The following is a 20,155-nucleotide window of genomic DNA, read 5'->3' on the forward strand; positions in this document are numbered from 1 at the left end:
TCAAATCTCTTTCACAGCTCAAGAAAGTTGAGTCCAATGATTTTTCCCTCATTTAGTTTTATAAAGAGAATTGAGAATGGCAGTCCTGTTCCTTGACCTGGGTGGAAGCCATATTGTGTGGGTATTAACATTTAATTGTCATAAAAAGGGTTATGATTTCTTTTTTGAAAATATTCCTCTAATAAATTAGCTGACAGAAAGATGAAGGCTGTATGATTGTAGATGAATATGCTTCCTCCTTTTATGCAATAAGACAATAACAGAGGCAATTTATAAATATAGGACATGCATCCATAATAGTATGCTTTACTAGGAGAGAGACATGAAGGGCCATAACTTCATCTAGCAGCTTCAGATTTTCTAGAGGCAGATTATCTGATACTGAAGAGCCACATTTCAGTTTGTTGAAAGGCATGTTGACAGAGTAATGCTGTACAGCACTAATCTCAAATTCCAACACTTCTGATGAGATACCATTAACCAAAATAAAATTGTGGTAACCGGGCAAACCACCAACACAAAACCAAAACTATAAACCAAGAATGGCCAGCCTGGCAATAAGTAGAGCCAAGAAGTAAATACAAAACTGTGTATTGATTAAGTGCTTTTGTTTCCCCCACGGGAAACTTCATCAGAATAATTCAGCAACCAAATGTTGTACCCTAAAACACTCTAAGATTCATCCAATTGGTTCAACCATTACATAATTTAGTTAAGTTAATTAAATTAAATAAAATAGATAAACTAGGCAATGCTTATTAAAAGAAAACTATTTGCTGAAAGAGAAATGTAAAGATACTATTCAGGAATAGGAATAAATTAACATTTAACGTTTAAAAACATAATGTAACATAACATCAAAACATTAGTACCAAACACATTAGTATTTAAGTGCTTTTAACTTGAGTGCAGGAAACAGGGAATAGTGACATCAGTGTCCTCCAGGGTGAGAAAGATGTTTAGGGGCAGGAGTTTCTTGCTTAGTCTCCTATCAGATCATTAGTGCATTCATGTTTTCCTTTGCATGTTTCTTGATGCTACTAGGTTTATTAGGTTGGCATTGGACAAAAAAGTCACTATGGGTTTAGTGTCTTTGTCAATAATCAAAACCAGATGTGGGCCATCCCCAGTGGAGCAGCCTGGTCTGTCGATCATATCCTCCCAGGCTGTCAAATATTGGACTCCCTTTGAATAGCATTAATGTCTAAGCAAATTATTATTTTTTGCTGATATTCCAGCATCATCCCTGGAAAAGGTACAATGCTGCTCGATGCTAGGTTCATACCTGCCTTGGACACACAGTCTGAGAGCTCTGTCATTTCTCTCTCCATATAAGGAGGTACATCTCAAGTCACTGCCACCAGCCTCAGCTATGGTACTTCTTCAAGAAGTGCATGCATGATCTGATGGATCCTGACATCAGACAAATAACTAACAGTCACTCTCTCCTCACTCAGTGTGGTAAGAAGCACATCTGTATGTCTTAAAATGGAGAATGTTTGGTCGGGTCAATACCTGCCTTATGGGCTCAGCATCTGTGACTTTGGGACTCTTTGTGTTATGTGAGGAGGTAGCCTTAATATGCTGACACTGCTTTGTACCTGTGCTGTATTTTTGAGGTATTTGAGGTTTAGGCAATTTAATCTTTGCAACTTCAGCATATGATGGATTACTCAAAAATAATGATTTCATTTTACTTTTTATTTTATTTTTATTTTTTTCTCAAATGTGGTGTTCCCATTGCATTTCTTGACATAACTATGCAGTACAGAACAGCCAACATCACGTTTCTTTCACCAAGAACCATTAAACTACACCAAATGCCATGTATATCACAAGCCAAGTTTATTGTCTGTTCCAGACAGCATTTGGTAAGTAAAAGCAGTATTACTTATCAGAGATTATTTACCTCCCATAAACATAATGTTTATATTAATTCTTACCATCAGGCAGTACTGTGAGAGAAATGTTTTTTGTGTTCTGAAAAGACAGACGATGAGAATCGAATTCAAATGTCCGAGTCACATTGCAAGTATATATCCCGCTATCACTCGTTGTGACATTCAACAGAACAATAGAGACATCCTGCAGGTCTCGGCTTCCATTCCAGCGTAGCCTGTCTGTAAACGATCCTTCCATTGTCACAAAACCTTCCCTGTACTCAGCAATCTGTGAGAAGAGAAAGGCAAAGAAAACGCTTTTGATACATATACAGAAATGAGTTTCTCTTATAACTTTATAAAAGTTTAATTTTTTTATTAATTTTATATTAGAAAAACAAGGGCATACATCAGAATAAATGCCAACAAAGTCTGTGAAAAAACACATGACCAAGAAGTATAAAGTATTGTTTTCATATAATATGGTAAGGGGAAGGCTGGATGCAGATAAGCACAATTTCTTTGTCCACTGTACGGGACACCAATAAGGCCATAAGTGGAACAACATGCACAGATCCAGAAGTTATACAGTGCTAAAGACATAGAACTGTTGGACAGGGTACTTAGAGACTTTGTTAGAGGTATGTGAGGGGTTTAGGTATGAAGAGGCAGAGGAGGCATAGTCTTTTACATTAGAGAGAAAAGAAAGATAGATGGACATGTTTGGTGTGCAAGGAGCCAAAGCAACCTATACAGACAGCAAGATGGAAACTGATGCTAAGTGGAGCAAACTTTGTGCAGCATACCGCTTTCCTTCTTTACTCACTGTCAGTTAATTTATACTCTTTCACTGCACTAACATTCTGTCTCTCTTTTGTTTCTCTCTACCAAAACTACATCAGTGCTTAGACATGATCTTTATTTCAATTTCTTCATTACTTCTACAATTCTAAATACCTAGTGTCATGGTTCATTAATTTTCTACCTTTTACACCCAGTCTGTATAGCAGATTCCTTCCTTTCTTGTTATAGGTTCATAGGTAAGTACTAGGCTAGCTGCCCTTATTGGTTCATAGGTAAGTGCTAGGCTAGCTGCCCTTGCAGGCCATTTTAAGCCTAGCCAATTTCCCTTTTTTTTTGCTCAAAACACCCAATACCATCCCGTGGTCAATAATTATATATTACCTCTAATGAGGATAACTGTACTCATACCATAGATAATCTGAGGAGACCCATGTATGGGATAAAGCATTTAGGAGCTGCCTTTGTCCATTAGTAGTTCAGGGGGCAGTCCTGGAATAAATTTAATGTTTCCCAATCAGAGATATGAGTTGCACTTAAATATCAACAGGGATAAACTTTGCTTTATGTCAATGGGGAGTCTGTTCCAGAGCAGCAGTATCCTCTGCGAGATATACCTGTCCATCTAAACTGTACTGTTGTACTGTTCATTTTACAGAAAAGGTTTAGATCCCCAGACCGAATATTCATAATGTAATTTGACTTTCTGATGTTCAGTAAAATCCATCAATATTGGGCTGGAGGATGCCTTATATGCCAGATACAGGTCACTTCCTAGCAGTCTGCAGAATACCGAGTATAGTGATAGGGCCTTGCATCAGTCCACATAAGACATGTTTAGGCCTTGTATCATTTTAGTAAGCTATCTATGTGGGCGTTCTAGTTGCTCTATATGTCCTAAGAGATACATGCCAAAGGGGGCATTATATTCAATGACTGGCCTAAAGAATGCTGAGCAAAGGGATAAAGTGACATTCCTAGATCAAGATGCAATCACTTTGTTTATAAGCAGTGCAATATAGAAGGACTTTCTTACAACAGTGGACACGTGTTGGTTAAAAGTTACATCTCTGTCAACATATGTTCCCAAATCCTGAATAACTGGATCAACTCTTATGAGGCTGCCAATGTGGTAGTTCCCTGGGGTAGATCACTTCCCAAAGGATACAGTAATACATTTTTTGGCATCTAGTTTCAGTTCATGATTTTGGCACCAGTTATTTATTTGGGATAAGCCTTCCTGTAAGATGGCCAAGTCATTTGGGTTTCAATGACTGCCCCTAGCTTGCATTAAACTGCAAGCTGAGTCACCCAGAGACCTTTATTGTTGGCTTTTACTTCAAAAAAGTAGATGTTAAACAGGAAAGGTTCCATTAAAGAATCCTGGGGGACTACACGTGTAATTGGTCTGTTTGTTGAGGTAACTTCCCCTGTTTTAACGTCTTGTATCCTGTTTGTCAGCCAGCTGGCAATCCAGTGGCTGACATAGGAGTTTATTCTCAGTTTATTTATCTTTTCTAATATGCCAGATTGGAGAATTGTGTCAAAACTTTGTCCAAGTCAAGATATGTGGTGTGCACTATTTTGCCTTCATCCATTGCTTTGATGACCTTTTCTAAAAAATGCACAAGGCTGAGTAAGTATGACCTGCCCTTGATGAATCCATACTGAGACTGGTCTATTGTTTGGAGGTTCCCCATGCCCTGATTGATAAGTTCCATGATTTCCACGGCTGCATTTGAAGCTGGTCAGACATATCGGTCTGTAATTGCCATGGTCTGTCGAAGGTCCTCCCTTATGCAGAGGAATGACTGTAACTGTTCTCCATTCACTTGGTACAAAACCTGTATGGAGGCCAAGACTGAACAGTGTTGCTGGGGATGTAGCTAAATCATTGTGCATCCATACAATAGTCTTATCTAGGATGTAGCACAGATTTGCAGACCAAATTTTTGATATGTGCACATCTGCTCTATTTTGTACAGAGTTGCTCCATGTGAAACAATTTACTTGGCTAGGGATGACTGTTCCTGGACTCAGACTCAACAGTTGTCATTCATATCCATGGACTAGAGAAATGAGGTCCTGTCTAGGACAGAAATGATACCAGAACATCTGGAGAAAGTGGGAATGAGTCATTAAAGACAGCCCACTGATCTTTGAAGGAAGTGAAGGGAAGGGAAGTGACCTGGGCTATCAGAGATGATCCTTGGCAGAAACCAGGAGTCACAACAAGGCAACATATGTACCACGTGTGCATTGTTTCAGCAAGCAACACATAGCTTTGTAAAAGGCACATGTGTGGAAGCAGCACATAGCTCTGTTATAGGGGCATGTGTGGAAGCAGCAGGTAGCTCTGTTATAGGGGCATGTGTGGAAGCAGCACATAGCTCTGTTACAGGCACATGTGTGGAAGCAGCACATAGCTCTGTTGTAGGGGCATGTGTGGAAGCAGCACATAGGTCTGTCACATGCACATGTGAGAAGCATCATGTTGCTCTGTTACAGGCACATGTGTGGAAGCAGCACATAGCTCTGTTATAGGGGCATGTGTGGAAGCAGCAGGTAGCTTTGTTATATGGGGCATGTGTGGAAGCAGCACATAGCTCTGTTACAGGTACATGTGTGGAAGCAGCACATAGCTCTGTTACAGGTACATGTGTGGAAGCAGCACATAGCTCTTTTATAGGAGAATGTGTGGAAGCAGCAGGTAGCTCTGTTATAGGGACATGTGTGGAAGCAGCGCATAGCTCTGTCACATGCACATGTGTGGAATGCATGTAGCTCTGTTAGAGGCACATGCGTGGAAGCAGCACATAGCTCTGTTACAGACGTGTGGAAGCAGCATGTAGCTCTCTTACAGGCACATGTGTAAAAGCAGCACATAGCTCTGTTTTGGGCACACATGTGGAAGCAGCACATAGCTCTATTATAGGCACATGTGCGGACGCAGCACATACCTCTGTTACAGGGACATGTGTGGAGCCAGCATGTAGCTCTGTTACAGTCATATGTGTGGAAGCAGCTGTGATGACCCACCACTTGACCAGTAATCAAAGAGCTTCAATCCTCACCACTGGCTACAGTAGGGGACATACACTGAAGATGACAAGTACACACACAGTATTTCCAGATGCAGCTGTCTGCATCAAGTGCAATTTCCCTTAAGAGCACACAGAAACCACAGTCAGACCTGGGCAGGTTTCTCCCTCTTTCTCCAGATTCCCAATAAGACTCCCCACTGGCACAGATGTAGAGTTGACTTCTCATACCTCTCAACTGTACAGACTTTTGCAGAATGTCCAGATTGTTGCCTTATATTTTCGGTCCATTATTTTATAAAATTGTGGCTTTCTGACAAGTTAGTGGCAAATCATTAAAGACTGAAGTTAGAAAATAATGAGAAGACATTTTAGTTTTAAACTTCATACCCTTCAGACAATTTATGCTAATGCAAAACTTGTTATTCTATGAACTTTCTAAGTTTGTAAGAGCAATATTTAAAAATTGTCCATATTTGTACCACTTTTATCATAGCTTTGTCCAGATTTCTTACTGTCAGAGGTTGAGAGGTATGCACCAGTGTTTTTTGTCCCTGCCCAAGTAGCTGACACACACACACACTATTTGAGGTTTGATTCACACACACACACACACACACACACACACACACACACACACACACACACACACACACACACACACACACACACACCTGAAAAAGGCTGGCACAGGTTTACTATCTATGCCACCTTTTGCCTAGACTGTAAGGTAGTTATCACTGCCACCAGCCAACTCCTTATCAGCTAATTTAAGGCCCTTAACAAAGGGTGTCCAATCTTACTGAGTAATATTAATATTAATACATTAATAGCAATACCATCTGTGTTAATAGTAATACATTAATATGAATACAAATGGTAGTTTGGCCAAGAGCAAGACTGTTAGAGGTGGCCCACACAGTGTCACCAAATAAGTATGCAAGTACTCTCAAAATTTAAATATCTCTAGACAGATCAGCCATAATGAAAGGTTTAAATATATTTAATAATAAAAAAAGACAAGAAGATACTCAGTATATATTCACAGCGACATCAGATTTCAAAATCACAGAAAATACTTAAAACGACATTGCAGGACAGTCTCAAAAAAAGAAAAATATCTAAACTAAGTTTGCTATATTCCTGACTATATCTAAGAAAATTATACTGTTTCCTAGAAACTTACTTCATCAAAGCAAGGCAGATATGTGGTGAATGGTTCCTGTTGTCAGGTCCAAGACAGAATACAGATTGCACTGTCTCTCTCAGAAAGTTTCTAATTAATATCTCAGATATTACTGCTGGGATAGCTTGCAAAATTAAATCATTTCTTGTCTTCTGACTGTATCCCAGGTGAAATCCCTACTCCTGGAATCTGGCATTATTTAGCATCTACATGTGAAAATACATAAACCTCAGATCTTTGGCAGATGCTGGAAGTCATAAAACAATTGCATTCCTTCACATTTCAAACCTAGTAATTAATTCCAAAGGCAATGCAGAAAACGTCTCAGCACATACTCTGTGTCTCTAGCTCATTGAAAACTGAAAGATACCATCTTTTACTGTGTAGCCATAAAGTAATATAACTTCAGCTATTTTTCTGAAGTTAGCCTCCTGTATTCCAGTTTCCACTATTAAAATATATACATTTAAACAGTTACAATAGTGCATGCACATTTCTGTTCAGTTCCAGTAGGGCACACTGTGATTACATTTCAAACAGTACTTTGCAAAAACCTTTTCAATATAAATTTCTGTACCAGCAGTTTGATATGCACATGGCATACAGTTCTAATACATTTATAACACAGGCATCTCATATAAATCATGTTGACATTCACAAATGACATCTAATTATTTACAAAATTCCAGATAGCTGTGCTGGCAGTATCCCTCTTTGTCACAGCACACATAGCTCTGTTATAGCACTTGTGTACTTAAGTAACATATACAAGTCACTGGGGGGGGGGGTATAAGGTATATAGAGCTCTTCTGCCTGCTTAGATGACAGCCATTCTATCAAGAGGGAACCCCCACACATACACATTGGCCATCAGCAGAATATGACACCAAAAGGCAAATCTTCACTGAAGTAATGTGGGACACACAAGGTTAACAAACTGGTGAATAAAATGATGATGGGGGATTTTGGCCTACTGGTTGTCTTTCACACTCACCATCCCTCTAGCTTCCCTCCCCAGTAATATTTTCCCATTCTGACCTTCACTTCTGACCACAGTTTACAAAAGTTCTGATTAGTGAACTGCAGTTAAACTATACCAGCTTTGCCTATCCTCGGTGATCATTCAGTTAGAAACAAAGACTCTTACCCCACTGGCTATGCTTATTTTATATACAAGTTTTGCTACAATTTATTTGGAAGTTACCTTACAATTCTGTCTGGAGACTGTTTTTAAGGTAACAAAAAAATAACTATTTACAACGTTATCCTTCTTTCTCTAGAAATACAGACTCTACAAGAAAATGAGAAATGTTGGCACTTGTATACCTGTTTCAATACCATTATCTCTTTAGTAATTCACAGAGAAAAATATCCAAAGATTGGCTTTCAGCCAAGATATGTCTCTATGAGCTGTTTCTAATTGTGTGAAAATTATGCAACAAAGTATTGTAAATATTCATAAAAAACTGCAATATTTTCACTTCTACCTCATGATTAACTTGCTTAAAAGATGTTGATGTAAATCATTCTTTATTTCTCTGACCTTTTAGTAAATATGAAATATAGTGATTTGAAATTTGCAGGATTCTAAGTTACAAGTAGCCATAGCCGAAATGCCAAATGTTCATGCAGGGAGTCCTGTTTGAAGAGTGTAGCAACGGATCTACCCCATGACTACATCTTTGACTCTGTGTTATTCAACATATTCATAAATGCAAAGAACTGCATCAAAACTTCTTCAACAGGGGAGCAACTTGGTTTTGCTCTGCATTTGACTTATAGACTGTTCAATGTAAACTGTGGAAGGCTTCTTCTCATAACCTCTAAATGCAGTTTAATAGCACACGTATTTTACTAAATACTGCTAAGTCACAAGTTGTGATCTCTGGCAATGTATCTACTGAAATTAGTACCTACCATGCCAAACTAATGACCTCTGCTAGAATTCAAAAGGAACTTATGGAGGAGTTTAAACACCTTTTAGTAATATCAGCTGCAGTCCAAACCCTGTAATACAGTTGCCTTGCCAGCATGCTGTCTAGAGAAAAATATCTCCTTATTATTCAGTCTAGAAAAAGTGTGTGGTTTCTCTCTTGCCTTTTATTTGGCAATATTGCCCTTTTCCAACATACTTGTTTTTTTGTCATGCATGAATGTCCTCCTGAGTAAGCATTGCTCATTCTACAATAAACTCTGGATACAAGTTCAACACTCATTAGTGTTTTAGTTCAAAAGCTTTGGCTTGGCTTGCAGTGGAAAGTAAAATTAAATGTGCTGGTCATAATCTTCCATTACATCATCTACACATGTAGATGCTCATCTGTGGGTTTCTTGGGTAAATGAAATGTGTCCTGTCATCCCATTGGATGAAAGAGAGGCTAATTGGTAATGTGTAGCATAATGCAGGTGGCAAACAGACTCTACTTGAGAATGAAGATATTAGAATGTTTGCCAGAGGAGGAGGCAGTAAATCTGTAACTAAATAAATGCTCTAAAGTTTCTGTGCATTCTGTTGGTGTCTTCAGTTAATGTCTGTGTGAGTGTACAGTTACTCAGACTGTTGTTACAGCACCCACAAGAATAAGGAAACAAATCATTATAAGTCCTTGTCAACTGTTCAGACTGTTGTATTTTGTGACGAGCTGTAGTGGTTATTGTCTCAGTAAAACAGGAACTACCCCAGAGCTGCATTCAGTAGCATTACTCTGGATATCTGATGGGTAAGACAGAGGGTTGGTGGAAAATTGATCAAATTCTGAGAAGTATGCTTCTTGGGGGTAAAATGGATTCTGCCATATTATCTTTAGCTTTTGTGAAAGAAATTCACTTAACCAGCCAGACAGGCAGTCAGAGGGGACTTAATCCTCTGTAATATCTGCTAGACAATTTAATTATAATAAATATAATTTATAATTTATAAAATAATAATTATAAATAATTAATTTGGGTTGTGTCCTAGCTGGTTTCTCACAATACCTTCCAGCTTGTGGTGCAAACAGATTTACATTAGTTAAAATGTTCCTTTTTTATTATAAACCTTTACACCATCAATATTATATGATCTTGCTCTAACTCAGCTGGTGGAACATTCCTATTTTCAGGCCTGATTTACTCCTGCACAAGATATTCCTTTTTTGGAAGTATGTTGTCCATATTTTCAGCCTTTATTTACCGCATTAAGTTTCTGAAATCTCCCCTCATCATGTGTGATTTTTGAAGCTGCCCAATGCACAAAAAATGCACTACATGAAAAACATACTAGCGGAAACAATTATTTAAATAAAGAGCACATGCATTTTACAATCTTTTTTTCTTAAGCAAAAATAAATGACCTTGTATGGTAGAATTTTGCAATACAGTTCATAAAAGCCTATGGATTTTTACACTGTCTGATAATCTCCTTGTATTTTTCCACCATTTTGTCACTGTCTGTTTCTAAACACGTTCTGATTAGTATTCCACATTCCTACTGGGAAGCAGGAAGAGTTATGTTCTATTTCATATTCAAATTCATGCTACTTAAATGCTCAAATTTTTAGATGGATGTTCCAACTTGTTAAGGTCTTTTGTTCCTATTTACAATATCTGCAGGTTGAGACATATGTCTCAAATGCAGATATATTGTGTAAATTCTCTTGATTACTTCTAGCAGTGCTTTCACAAAAATTCTGTATTCATTTTAAAAGTATGTCATACAATCTCGTGAAGATGAAATTCATTCTCATTTCTTAAACATACTATAATTTTCCTGTTCTCTTATTCAATTTCCAGTTCTGCCCATCATGCTCCATTTTTCATTTACATACATAGACTGTGTTTTGTGTGTGTGTGTGTGTGTGTGTGTGTGTGTGTGTGTGTGTGTGTGTGTGTGTGTGTGTGTGTGTGTGTGTGTGTGTGTGTGTATGTGTGTGTGTGTGTGTGTGTGTGTGCATCTCTGTCTGTCTACACACACACACACACACACACACACACAGAGTGGTGTGAATTGCTGAACAGTTGATTTGTTGAATGTTTAGAATTTTGAACAAGAGTGTAGAAAAGGAAGGAGGGTTTGGATTAGGTTTGTGTGTGTGTGTGTGTGTAGTGAGTGTATGCGAATTAGGGTTAGAGTCAGTGTTAGGTAAGTTTATAGATGTAGTGTGTTTGTGTTTGTGTGGTGTGTGTGTGTACATGTACAAGTATATGCAGCTTAGGATTATGAAAGAAGTTAGATGTGAAGCTTTGAGTGTGTGGCTGTTTGTCTAAGTCAGATAAAAGCTGTGGTATGGAGCAAGGACAAGGTTAGGGTTAACACTGTATAACTAAGATGGTGCAGCTGGCTGAACTAGCCACAGAAGTGTTAGCTGGAACATAGTCTCTGTTTGTAATCACTGAAATCACACATGCAGATGGACTTTTGGTTTGCAGATTCTGTGAAACTTCTTGACTTGCCTGGCATCCCAGTAGTACTTTATCAGTTAACTTAATTTATCTTAATACTCTTTGATAAGAAGAGTCCAGTTTTGGGCAGGTGCTTTCTACTTTTACAAAACAGTGCATCTTCTCCAGTTCAGACAAGGTAGGACGTTGATGTACTGGGTTTTCTGGCAAAAACTGCTCTTGTTGCTCTGACTGCTAGCAACGTTGAGTATGAACCATCTTTCCTGTTCTCAGCACTGGTAATGACTTAGCTGACTTGCCATATTAAAACTTCTGGCTCTGCTGAATAGCTTGTTAAGCTCATTGAATGTGTGACATTTATTAACAGAACTAACAATCCTTGAAGCTTTGATCTCATTTTCCACTCCATCAACAGTTGAGAACATGACAGCCCTCTGAATGGAGTAGAGTACTTAAAAACGTATTACATATCAATCCTTCTCTAACCTAGCAATACTTATTATACTCTTTACATTTGAATAACTCTCTCAGCTTAAACATTTGGTTGTGTATATCCTGGTAAAGATGCGGTATGTTGGAAAGCCCACTTTTGTGAGGAAAACTTTGAACTTTACTTCATAATGTGCACACAGCTGTTAGGGACACTGTAGGAAAACCAAATTGAAATAAAAATAGTTATGACAGTTTCAAATAGCATTTCTTTAAGTCTAATAACCTCATAAAGCTTTGTAGTAAGGTACAGTTTGGCTATCACCTGGAACAGACCCATAGCAACTTTACTCCATAGATTATCCCAAATCTCATCAGTATTCATAGCATTTCTGTAACACATCTGACATTTTTTTACCATCACTTCAGTATCGTTGTAGGTATCTGGCCGAATAAGATATCACATGCATTTTTTTTCTTTTGCATGTGACAGTTCCTAAATGAGTTTTGTCTATATTTTTTAACATAACTGAATGTCAGCTCAGAACAGCAATTCTTGCAACTTATGAATTTCATACTAGTGTTTGGGGGGGGGGGTGGCCACTGTGGTGCACCGGTTAATGTTGTCGCCTCACAGCAAGAGGTTCTCCTGTTTGATCCTCAGCTGGGCTGCTTTCTGTGCAAAGTCTGCATGTCCTCCCTGTGGCCATGTGGGTTTCCTCCAGGTGTTCCGGTTTCCTCCCACATCCCAAAGAAATGCTGTAGGTGGATTGGAAACTAAATTGGCCCTAGGTTTGAGTGTGTGCATGTTTGTGCCTTCGATGGAAGGTTGGGCACCGGGAAAGGCAAGAAGAAGAAGTGATACTAGTGTTTGGGCCTAAATGCCATTAAACAAAATCACTTTGAACTTAGTTTTAAAAATCTTATGTCCCATCCATAGTTCTAGATTATCCTTAAACTGTGATAGGTTTTTAGGGTCATGTAAATTAAGAGGTAGTTTATTCTGATAGTTACAGAGAGAGATTTGTTTCTTCAAGAGGTTTTAAGTGCACATGGAAATACAGATTCTTAAATATTTGACAGCACTGTTAAGTTTAATATAACCTGAAATGCTATAATTAAAGGAATTTTAAGCTAAGATGGCTTTCTTTCAAAAACATCTATAGTGAATAGTAAATAAATTCCATTTTAAACACCAGTCTCAATAACTTAAATGTCATACTGATGGAATATATTTAGTACATTGCATCTGTACTGATTCCAACTTGTGAAGTTAGCCTTTTGTGTAAATATACATTAAGTTGATGTATTCCAGTGAAGTTCTTGGTGTGTGTGTGTGTGTGTGTGTGTGTGTGTGTGTGTGTGTGGGGGTAATGTAAAGCTGAGTCATACTTCTGTCATCCCTTAATAAGATGGATTTTAGCATAAGTTCCATGTTTCTTAATGCCTTACTCCTGATAATACTTGCATAGTTCTCAAATGTTAATTTATTTATGATTGTAATCCCCAGATCTCTGTATTTTACGTACTTCTTTGAGAACAGATCCAATAAGAAATAAGTAACTTTTGGGAGCTGTTTGCAAAAAAAAAAAAAATAAAATACTACTTTTTTGCCCAGATTGAAATATCCCGTAAATAGCTATTTATTACATCCATGTCATGCCTTGCACTAACTATATAACTAATTCTGATATCATCAGAGTGTTTGTTAATACATAAAACTTAGACTTACTGCTCCTGACACAAATTGATTTACCAGTTGAATTTGTTGCAGAACTAAATTACATATATATGAGCCCAAGACTGAATGATGTGAAACTCCCATGAATGTAGGAGTAACTTGAAGGTGACATATTGAGTACACTGAGTGGGCCAGCTATTTCTCCACCTAGTAAAATAGGGATTGAAATGATAAGTAGTTAGGCATCATGTACAGAATGATCGGAAAGTGTGTCAAATTCTTTCTAAAGATGAAAAAGAGCACTCCAGCTGATAACTCCATAAATACTTGTATACTGATGCGATCATAAAATTTGGATGGGTTTGTAACAGCTGATCCCTTTGATATGCAGCTGTATTGATGTATGTCAGTTGTAAAGCCACTATTTTCTGTATTAAACATATTTCAAAGTATTGACATAATGATGTGAGACTTGAATGTTTTGAATATCTAGTATGATATATTTTTTAAAGACAGGAGTAATGGTGAACTTTCTCCCTGAGTCAGTTATGACTCCTTTAAGTAGTAGACCATTAAAGAGAGAGTATAATATTGGACGTAGTTTTTTTTTTTTTTTTTTGAAGTTTAGAAATTATAATAGCAGGAATATTATTAGGCCCCATAGCCTTACTGGTGCTCAGTAAAAAGTACTTGATCAAATCAATAGGGAGAATTGGACAAGCATCTTTCACATTAACTCTGCTGCTCCACAATCATTTACAGAATTTTCTACTGTTAATTCAATTTCACAGAAAAGGTTACTTATCGCTCTGTCCTCTTTTATATTACCTAAAATATATCTTTCAGCCCTGAATCACCTGACTCAAGTTTTTTGGTTCTGTGCATTAAATCAATTCTCTACGTGTCAATAAACTCTGCAAATTCTGATTTGAAGTGAAAAACAAATGGTACGGCAAATCCATTGTTGGATATTGTTGAACCTTGAGCATTATAGCATTTAAATCAACTGTTGCTCTGCAATAATTGTAAAGGTATTACATATTTCATCATATCATCACCTGACTGATGCAGAAGACAGGCAACTCAGACGTCTTTGCTTTTTGTTCAGACAAACCCAAAGTGGATTCAGTGAAGTGAAAACACTTTCACCCACTGCTTCTGGGTTGCTGCTAAATTTCTGTGAAGATCCAGTGAGGCTAGATATGCATGTAGCATATGCCCTTGATTAATTTTCACTGTTGAAGAAAAGTATATTGACAGTTTTAAAGAAATTCCTTGAGGGTTCACTGCATTCAGAAGGATAATGAAAAGCTTGTATGGAACATTACTTACCCTGATTCCAAATGAGTTGTGTTTATTTACTTATTTATTTTTAATTTGATGAATTTTGATTGCTGAGTTAAAGAAATGAATTTCTTTTGAAGGCTTGCTCTGGCAGATCAGTTTGAAACTTTCATAAAAATGTATTATTTTTTTCATTCTTGGTAAAGCAGAGCTGCTTTTTCTCATTTGAGTTTAAACAAACTGCAGAATTTCAAAGATTTATCAGAGTCAAAGGGATACCTTTTGAAAGATCCAGATGCCTGATTTCTAGAAGACTGCTTCAGAACTGTAAATTGCTCCTGCAAAACAGCATTTGCATGCTATGATGGCTTCTAAATTCTGACCCTGTAACACAGAATCCTTTTTTTGTGGTATTTTATTGACTGGATACTAGAACTGCTTAAATTGCCTCAACATCATTGCTGTGATGAATTCTACATTTTTTGCTTTGATATAATTTTAATTCAGGACTTTGGAAGGGATCAGTATCAACTGTAGATCCTGACAACAAAACTAAGGTAGTACAGATACAGGACCTGGTGAGAAAACAACCAGTTGCTTTATTAAGATGGCAGCAATTGCTAAAGCATGACATAGTCATGTGATTTCAACAACACAAACAGCCGTAACCAGTAACTAACTCAAAAACTCCAGCTAGGGACAAGAACACTAGGAATGACAACAACTCTGTGGATATGAAATTAACCAAACAGTTAATCTGTTAAAACGCAAACTTTATTTAGAAAGACCACAAAATAATAAAGAAAAACTGAGCACTTTCATCCATTACAAATGGAACTTCATCAGAGTTTGAAACAGAGTACCTCCATGTTCCTTTTAAAAACTCATTAATCAATCAGATTCCATCTAATGGAAAATAACACCACCTATTGGATAAAGGCCAAACAGAGCACTAATGCGTAGTAAAATGTAGACCCTTAAAGTCACAGTAATAAAATCAACTGTAAAACAGTCAGACCTGTCTAAAATCATTTTACCAACAAGGCAAATAAAAGTAACAATTTATAAAACAGTTTATAAAACAAACCATAATAAATGTGTTAATAAAAACTTGTACCTTTCCACTAAAAACAAAATAACTAAATACAACCCATTGTCATCATAAAAAAGTATATAACAGAGGTTTGTAAAAAACCTATGCTAATAAAACTGACAACTATTTTGTATGAATCAGCTTAACACATTTGCCCTGTGCTTTAAAATACTAACATCGTTAAGCCCAGGGGGTTGACATACATTTAATCCCAGTAGCCAAATCAACTCCTTCATTTCTAACTTATTGTCATTGTCACACCCTCTTGCAGATTTGAAAACATGATCTAAACAGAAAATCAACATTTTTTGAAATTCAAACACTTGATAGAATGTTTATGCAAGGCATTTGCAGGATTATGTTTTTTAATATCATAGAGGTGTTCCCTCATACAATCCTTTAATTTATGATTCATCTTTCCTACATAAAATAACGAATAATTATTGAGGGTGGCTACATAAACCACCTGTGTAGAATTACAGTCACATTTGCCTGAACAAGGTAAAGCACGAGGATACTTCTCTACTACCATACATGGACCCTCATATATAAACCTACAAAACTGACATCTTCCTTATTTATCCATACGATGGACCTGGTTAATATTTACTTTATCAGAGCTTGTTTCTAATACATTTTTAATATTGGAGCCCCTGCTGTAAACAACCATAGGTTGTCTGCCCATTATATACACTATATCATATCACTTCTTTCCAAAGCTGTCTAAAAGCACATATATATTTTTCTGTTTCCTGTCTATAAGGTATAACAGTTGGTAGTATCTTGCCAGTTTTTTGCACAGCTCCACTTTTAATAACTACATTATCAACTATAAAATCAGAACCAGGGTCACGCAATAAGGGGCAGGGGGCAAACCTAGTACCCTAGTTGTTCTTCAACACTTTGAGTTGATGTTCAACTCATTGGCAAAAACTCAAGGACATCTGGAAGTGTTTTATGCAAATTAAACTAATTTATATGCATCTCTAGCAATCGTAATAATATGCAAACATTTCCCGAGGTATATCTGCAAATTTCAGCATTTCGCCAATTATGAGCACACATCCAAAGTAACATGAACACATTTAAGAGTAATGTGGATTTGCTGCAGAAGGTTCCGAAGTCTGCAGCACTCCAAAGCTATCCCAAGCTTTTTCCAGGTATGTGCAAATGGCTCTAGATTAGCCAAAATCAGAATGTAGTTTAAAAGAAAAAAACAAAATGGCGTAATCTGATTGTAAGGTTTGGAGCAATCTGAAATGTAATCCTTGTTCATCCAACATTGTGTGTCACAGCTTTGCACCTCAAGCAAATCATAATTTCATAAAAGTTAAAAGTCACACACATACTGACCCCCCCCCCCCCCCACAAAAAAGATATTCTGGTGTACTATATGACACATACTGATGTAAGGGTGCAAAACAAATAACCTTTACCAATAAGCATTATCAGTAAACATTACTAACCATATATATCCATTTTATGAAGCATAGAAAGGAAAGGTAACTGGTTTCATTTAAGAAAAAAAAGTATGCGACAAAGCAGTTTGGGTTACAACATACTTGCCAATAGTATCAAGAGCTGTTGTAATGACCATGCTAGCAAAAAGGGTTTAGTTAAGGTGCTGCCCTACCCCACAGGGAGTAGTTCTAACCCTGATTAATACATCCCTAACCATATTTACATCACACCCCAAAGAGAGTGACTTTGACCCTGATTAATATCTGGCCATACTTACATCACACCCCACAGGGAGCGGTTCTGACCCTGATTAATACATCCTTTCATACTTATATCACACCCCACTGGGAGTGATTCTTACTTTGATTACTACATCTCTGACTATACTTACATTACACCCCAAAGGGAGTAGTTCTAACCCTGATTAATACATCCCTGATCATACTTACATCACACCCACAGGGAATGGTTCTGACCCTGATTAATACATCCCTGATCATACTTAAATTACACCCCAAAGGGAGTAGTTCTAACCCTGATTAATACATCCCTGATCATACTTACATCACACCCACAGGAAATGGTTCTGACCCTGCTTAATACATCCCTGATCATACCTACATGACATACCACAGGAAGTGATTCTAACCCTTATTAATCCCTGACCATACTTATATAACATCCACAGGGAGTGATTCTAACCCTGTAATCCCTAACTATACTTACATCACACTCCACAGTTCTAACCCTGATTAATATATCCCTGATCATGATTTCCTCATTCTTTTTCTGTCTTTTTGAAAAATGGCAACTATGTGAAGGCACAAGTCTGTGCTCTTCTGCATGACTCGTATCTGGATAAGACTGAGACATGCACAAGATGCACTACTTGGAAAAAGATTGATGTCTGTCTGGAGTTGGGTGACCACCTATCAATCCTGAGAGGTATAACCCATTCCAGCCAGCAGTGCCATCACAGGTATGATGATTTGTAAAAGCATAGGGCTGACCAGCTGGCTGAGTGGGTTTGACCAGGTTGCTGCAAGAAGACCAGAGTTCTATAGTAAGGAAAATAAAATATTTGGTTTCTTAAATGAGTCATATTAAAGATAAAAAAAAGTTTAACAAGTTTCTATAACTAAAGGTATTTTCAAAGAAAGATTTGTGTATCTGAAATGTTACTTGTAATACTATTTTGAAATGCACAGGAAATCATGAGCATGCTTGTAACCATACATGCATCTTTTTAACAAGGATGCATATCAGTAATGTAACAGATTGTGATAAGACATACAAATATCAAATAACAGCATTAAAATAATAATCTGTACATGTAACTCTATAAATCATGTACTGGCTTACAGGTACAAGTAGTTATGACTGACTTTATAAATACTGAAATTAAAATTGCAATTACACATATATAATGTATAATCATTGCAAAAAATACTTATAATAGTTACATTCCATGAAGCGAGCTTTGTGTAGGCCATAGAATTATAACTAAAACATTTCCTTTTACACTTGTTTGTTCAAAAGTATTTTTAGCTGCACTTGCAATATGGCTGAAGTCTTAAACATCATACCCTAGTTAGACTGAAGGCTGGAAGAGGAGAGTGGGAGTTGCTATGCCAAGTGAATGACCAGCGCAAACATTACTTCAACATTACCAGTGAAATCAGACACATTTGTACAGAAACAGAACTGCAAACTTCCATGAATTGCTACATTTTATGTCTGTGAATTAGTTACACCTGAACACGTTGTTAAAGGTATTTTGAAAACATTCCACACATATAGGATCACAAGATCATAGGATATTACTAGGCTATTGGCCCAGAGGCCTATACAAGCCTAGCCAAGAATATAGCCCATGTTCCAGCAAGTCAGTACCCTATGCCGCTGTCCAGCAAGAACATAGGTGGAATCCCAGGGGTGTATTTTCTGTTCCCCATCCAGTTATCCATGTTGCACTTAAAAAGGTTTAATGAGGTACTCTGCTTTACATGGACAGGGAGTCTATTCCACAAAAGGGGTAGTCTCTGGGAACACAACTCTGTCCCACCAATAAGTCCTATTGATGTCACAGACCAGGTTAAGGTCATGTGTGTGGCTTACTCGAGTGGAACTTGACTTGCGGATATGCAGCAGTCCCATCAGGGCGGGGTCTGAGATTGCTTTGTATGTCAGACAGAGGTCACTTCTGAGGAGTCTGTAGGAGACTGAGTTAAGGGACAGTGCTTTTATCCTATCTGGGTAGGGTCGATGTTAGAGGCCCTGGAATCTCTGGGTGAGGAACCTCTGTGGTCTCTCCAGCTGCTGCATGTGCTTTGTGAGGTACATGCTGAAAGGGGCATTGTACTTAATAATGGGTCTTATAAGGGAAGAATACAGGGATGTTATGACTACTTTGTCCCTGGATGAGATACCCTTACTAATGAGGTGGACCATGTAGAAAGCCTTCCATACAATGGAGGCAATATGGTGGTCAAAAGTCAATTTGCTATCAAACTGGGTGCCCAAGTCCCTCACAACTGATTGCATGTTTAGTACCTTATTATCAATGTGATAATTTGTGGGGATGTCACTTTCCCCAAAAGGGATGATGATGCATTTTTTTGGCATTCAGTTTGAGGCCATGTTTCTGGCACCAGTTATTTGTTTGGGTGAGGCCCTCTTGGAGGATGTCCACATCACTAGGGGAATTGATGACAGCATCCAACTTGCAGTCATCTGCAAACCTGGTCAGTCATAACTCACTATTTTTGTCCTGCACCTTCAAGAAGCATATCCCAAACAGCAGAGGCCCCAAGACTGATCCCTGGGGTACACCACTTGTTACAGGTCTACTACTTGAGGTGGCTTTCCTTATTTTGACTAGGTTAGGCTTTTTGGTGAGTCAGTTTGCTACCCATCTGG

At 37.6% G+C, this 20,155-nt stretch overlaps 1 protein-coding gene across 1 annotated transcript in view; it reads right to left on the reverse strand.

The window, feature by feature from the left end:
* Positions 1 to 20,155, reverse strand: part of SCN3B (sodium voltage-gated channel beta subunit 3) — a 379,056-nt gene that overhangs the window by 85,424 nt on the left and 273,477 nt on the right. The window contains exon 3 of the mRNA XM_044081132.1: positions 1,944 to 2,169. Coding sequence (XP_043937067.1) covers positions 1,944 to 2,169 — 226 coding nt within the window. The remainder of the gene's footprint in view (positions 1 to 1,943; positions 2,170 to 20,155) is intronic.

The sequence above is a fragment of the Protopterus annectens genome, chromosome 8.part0, assembly GCF_019279795.1.
Source record: "Protopterus annectens isolate FY-2018-M chromosome 8.part0, PAN1.0, whole genome shotgun sequence".
Classification (NCBI taxonomy): Eukaryota; Metazoa; Chordata; order Ceratodontiformes; family Protopteridae; genus Protopterus; species Protopterus annectens.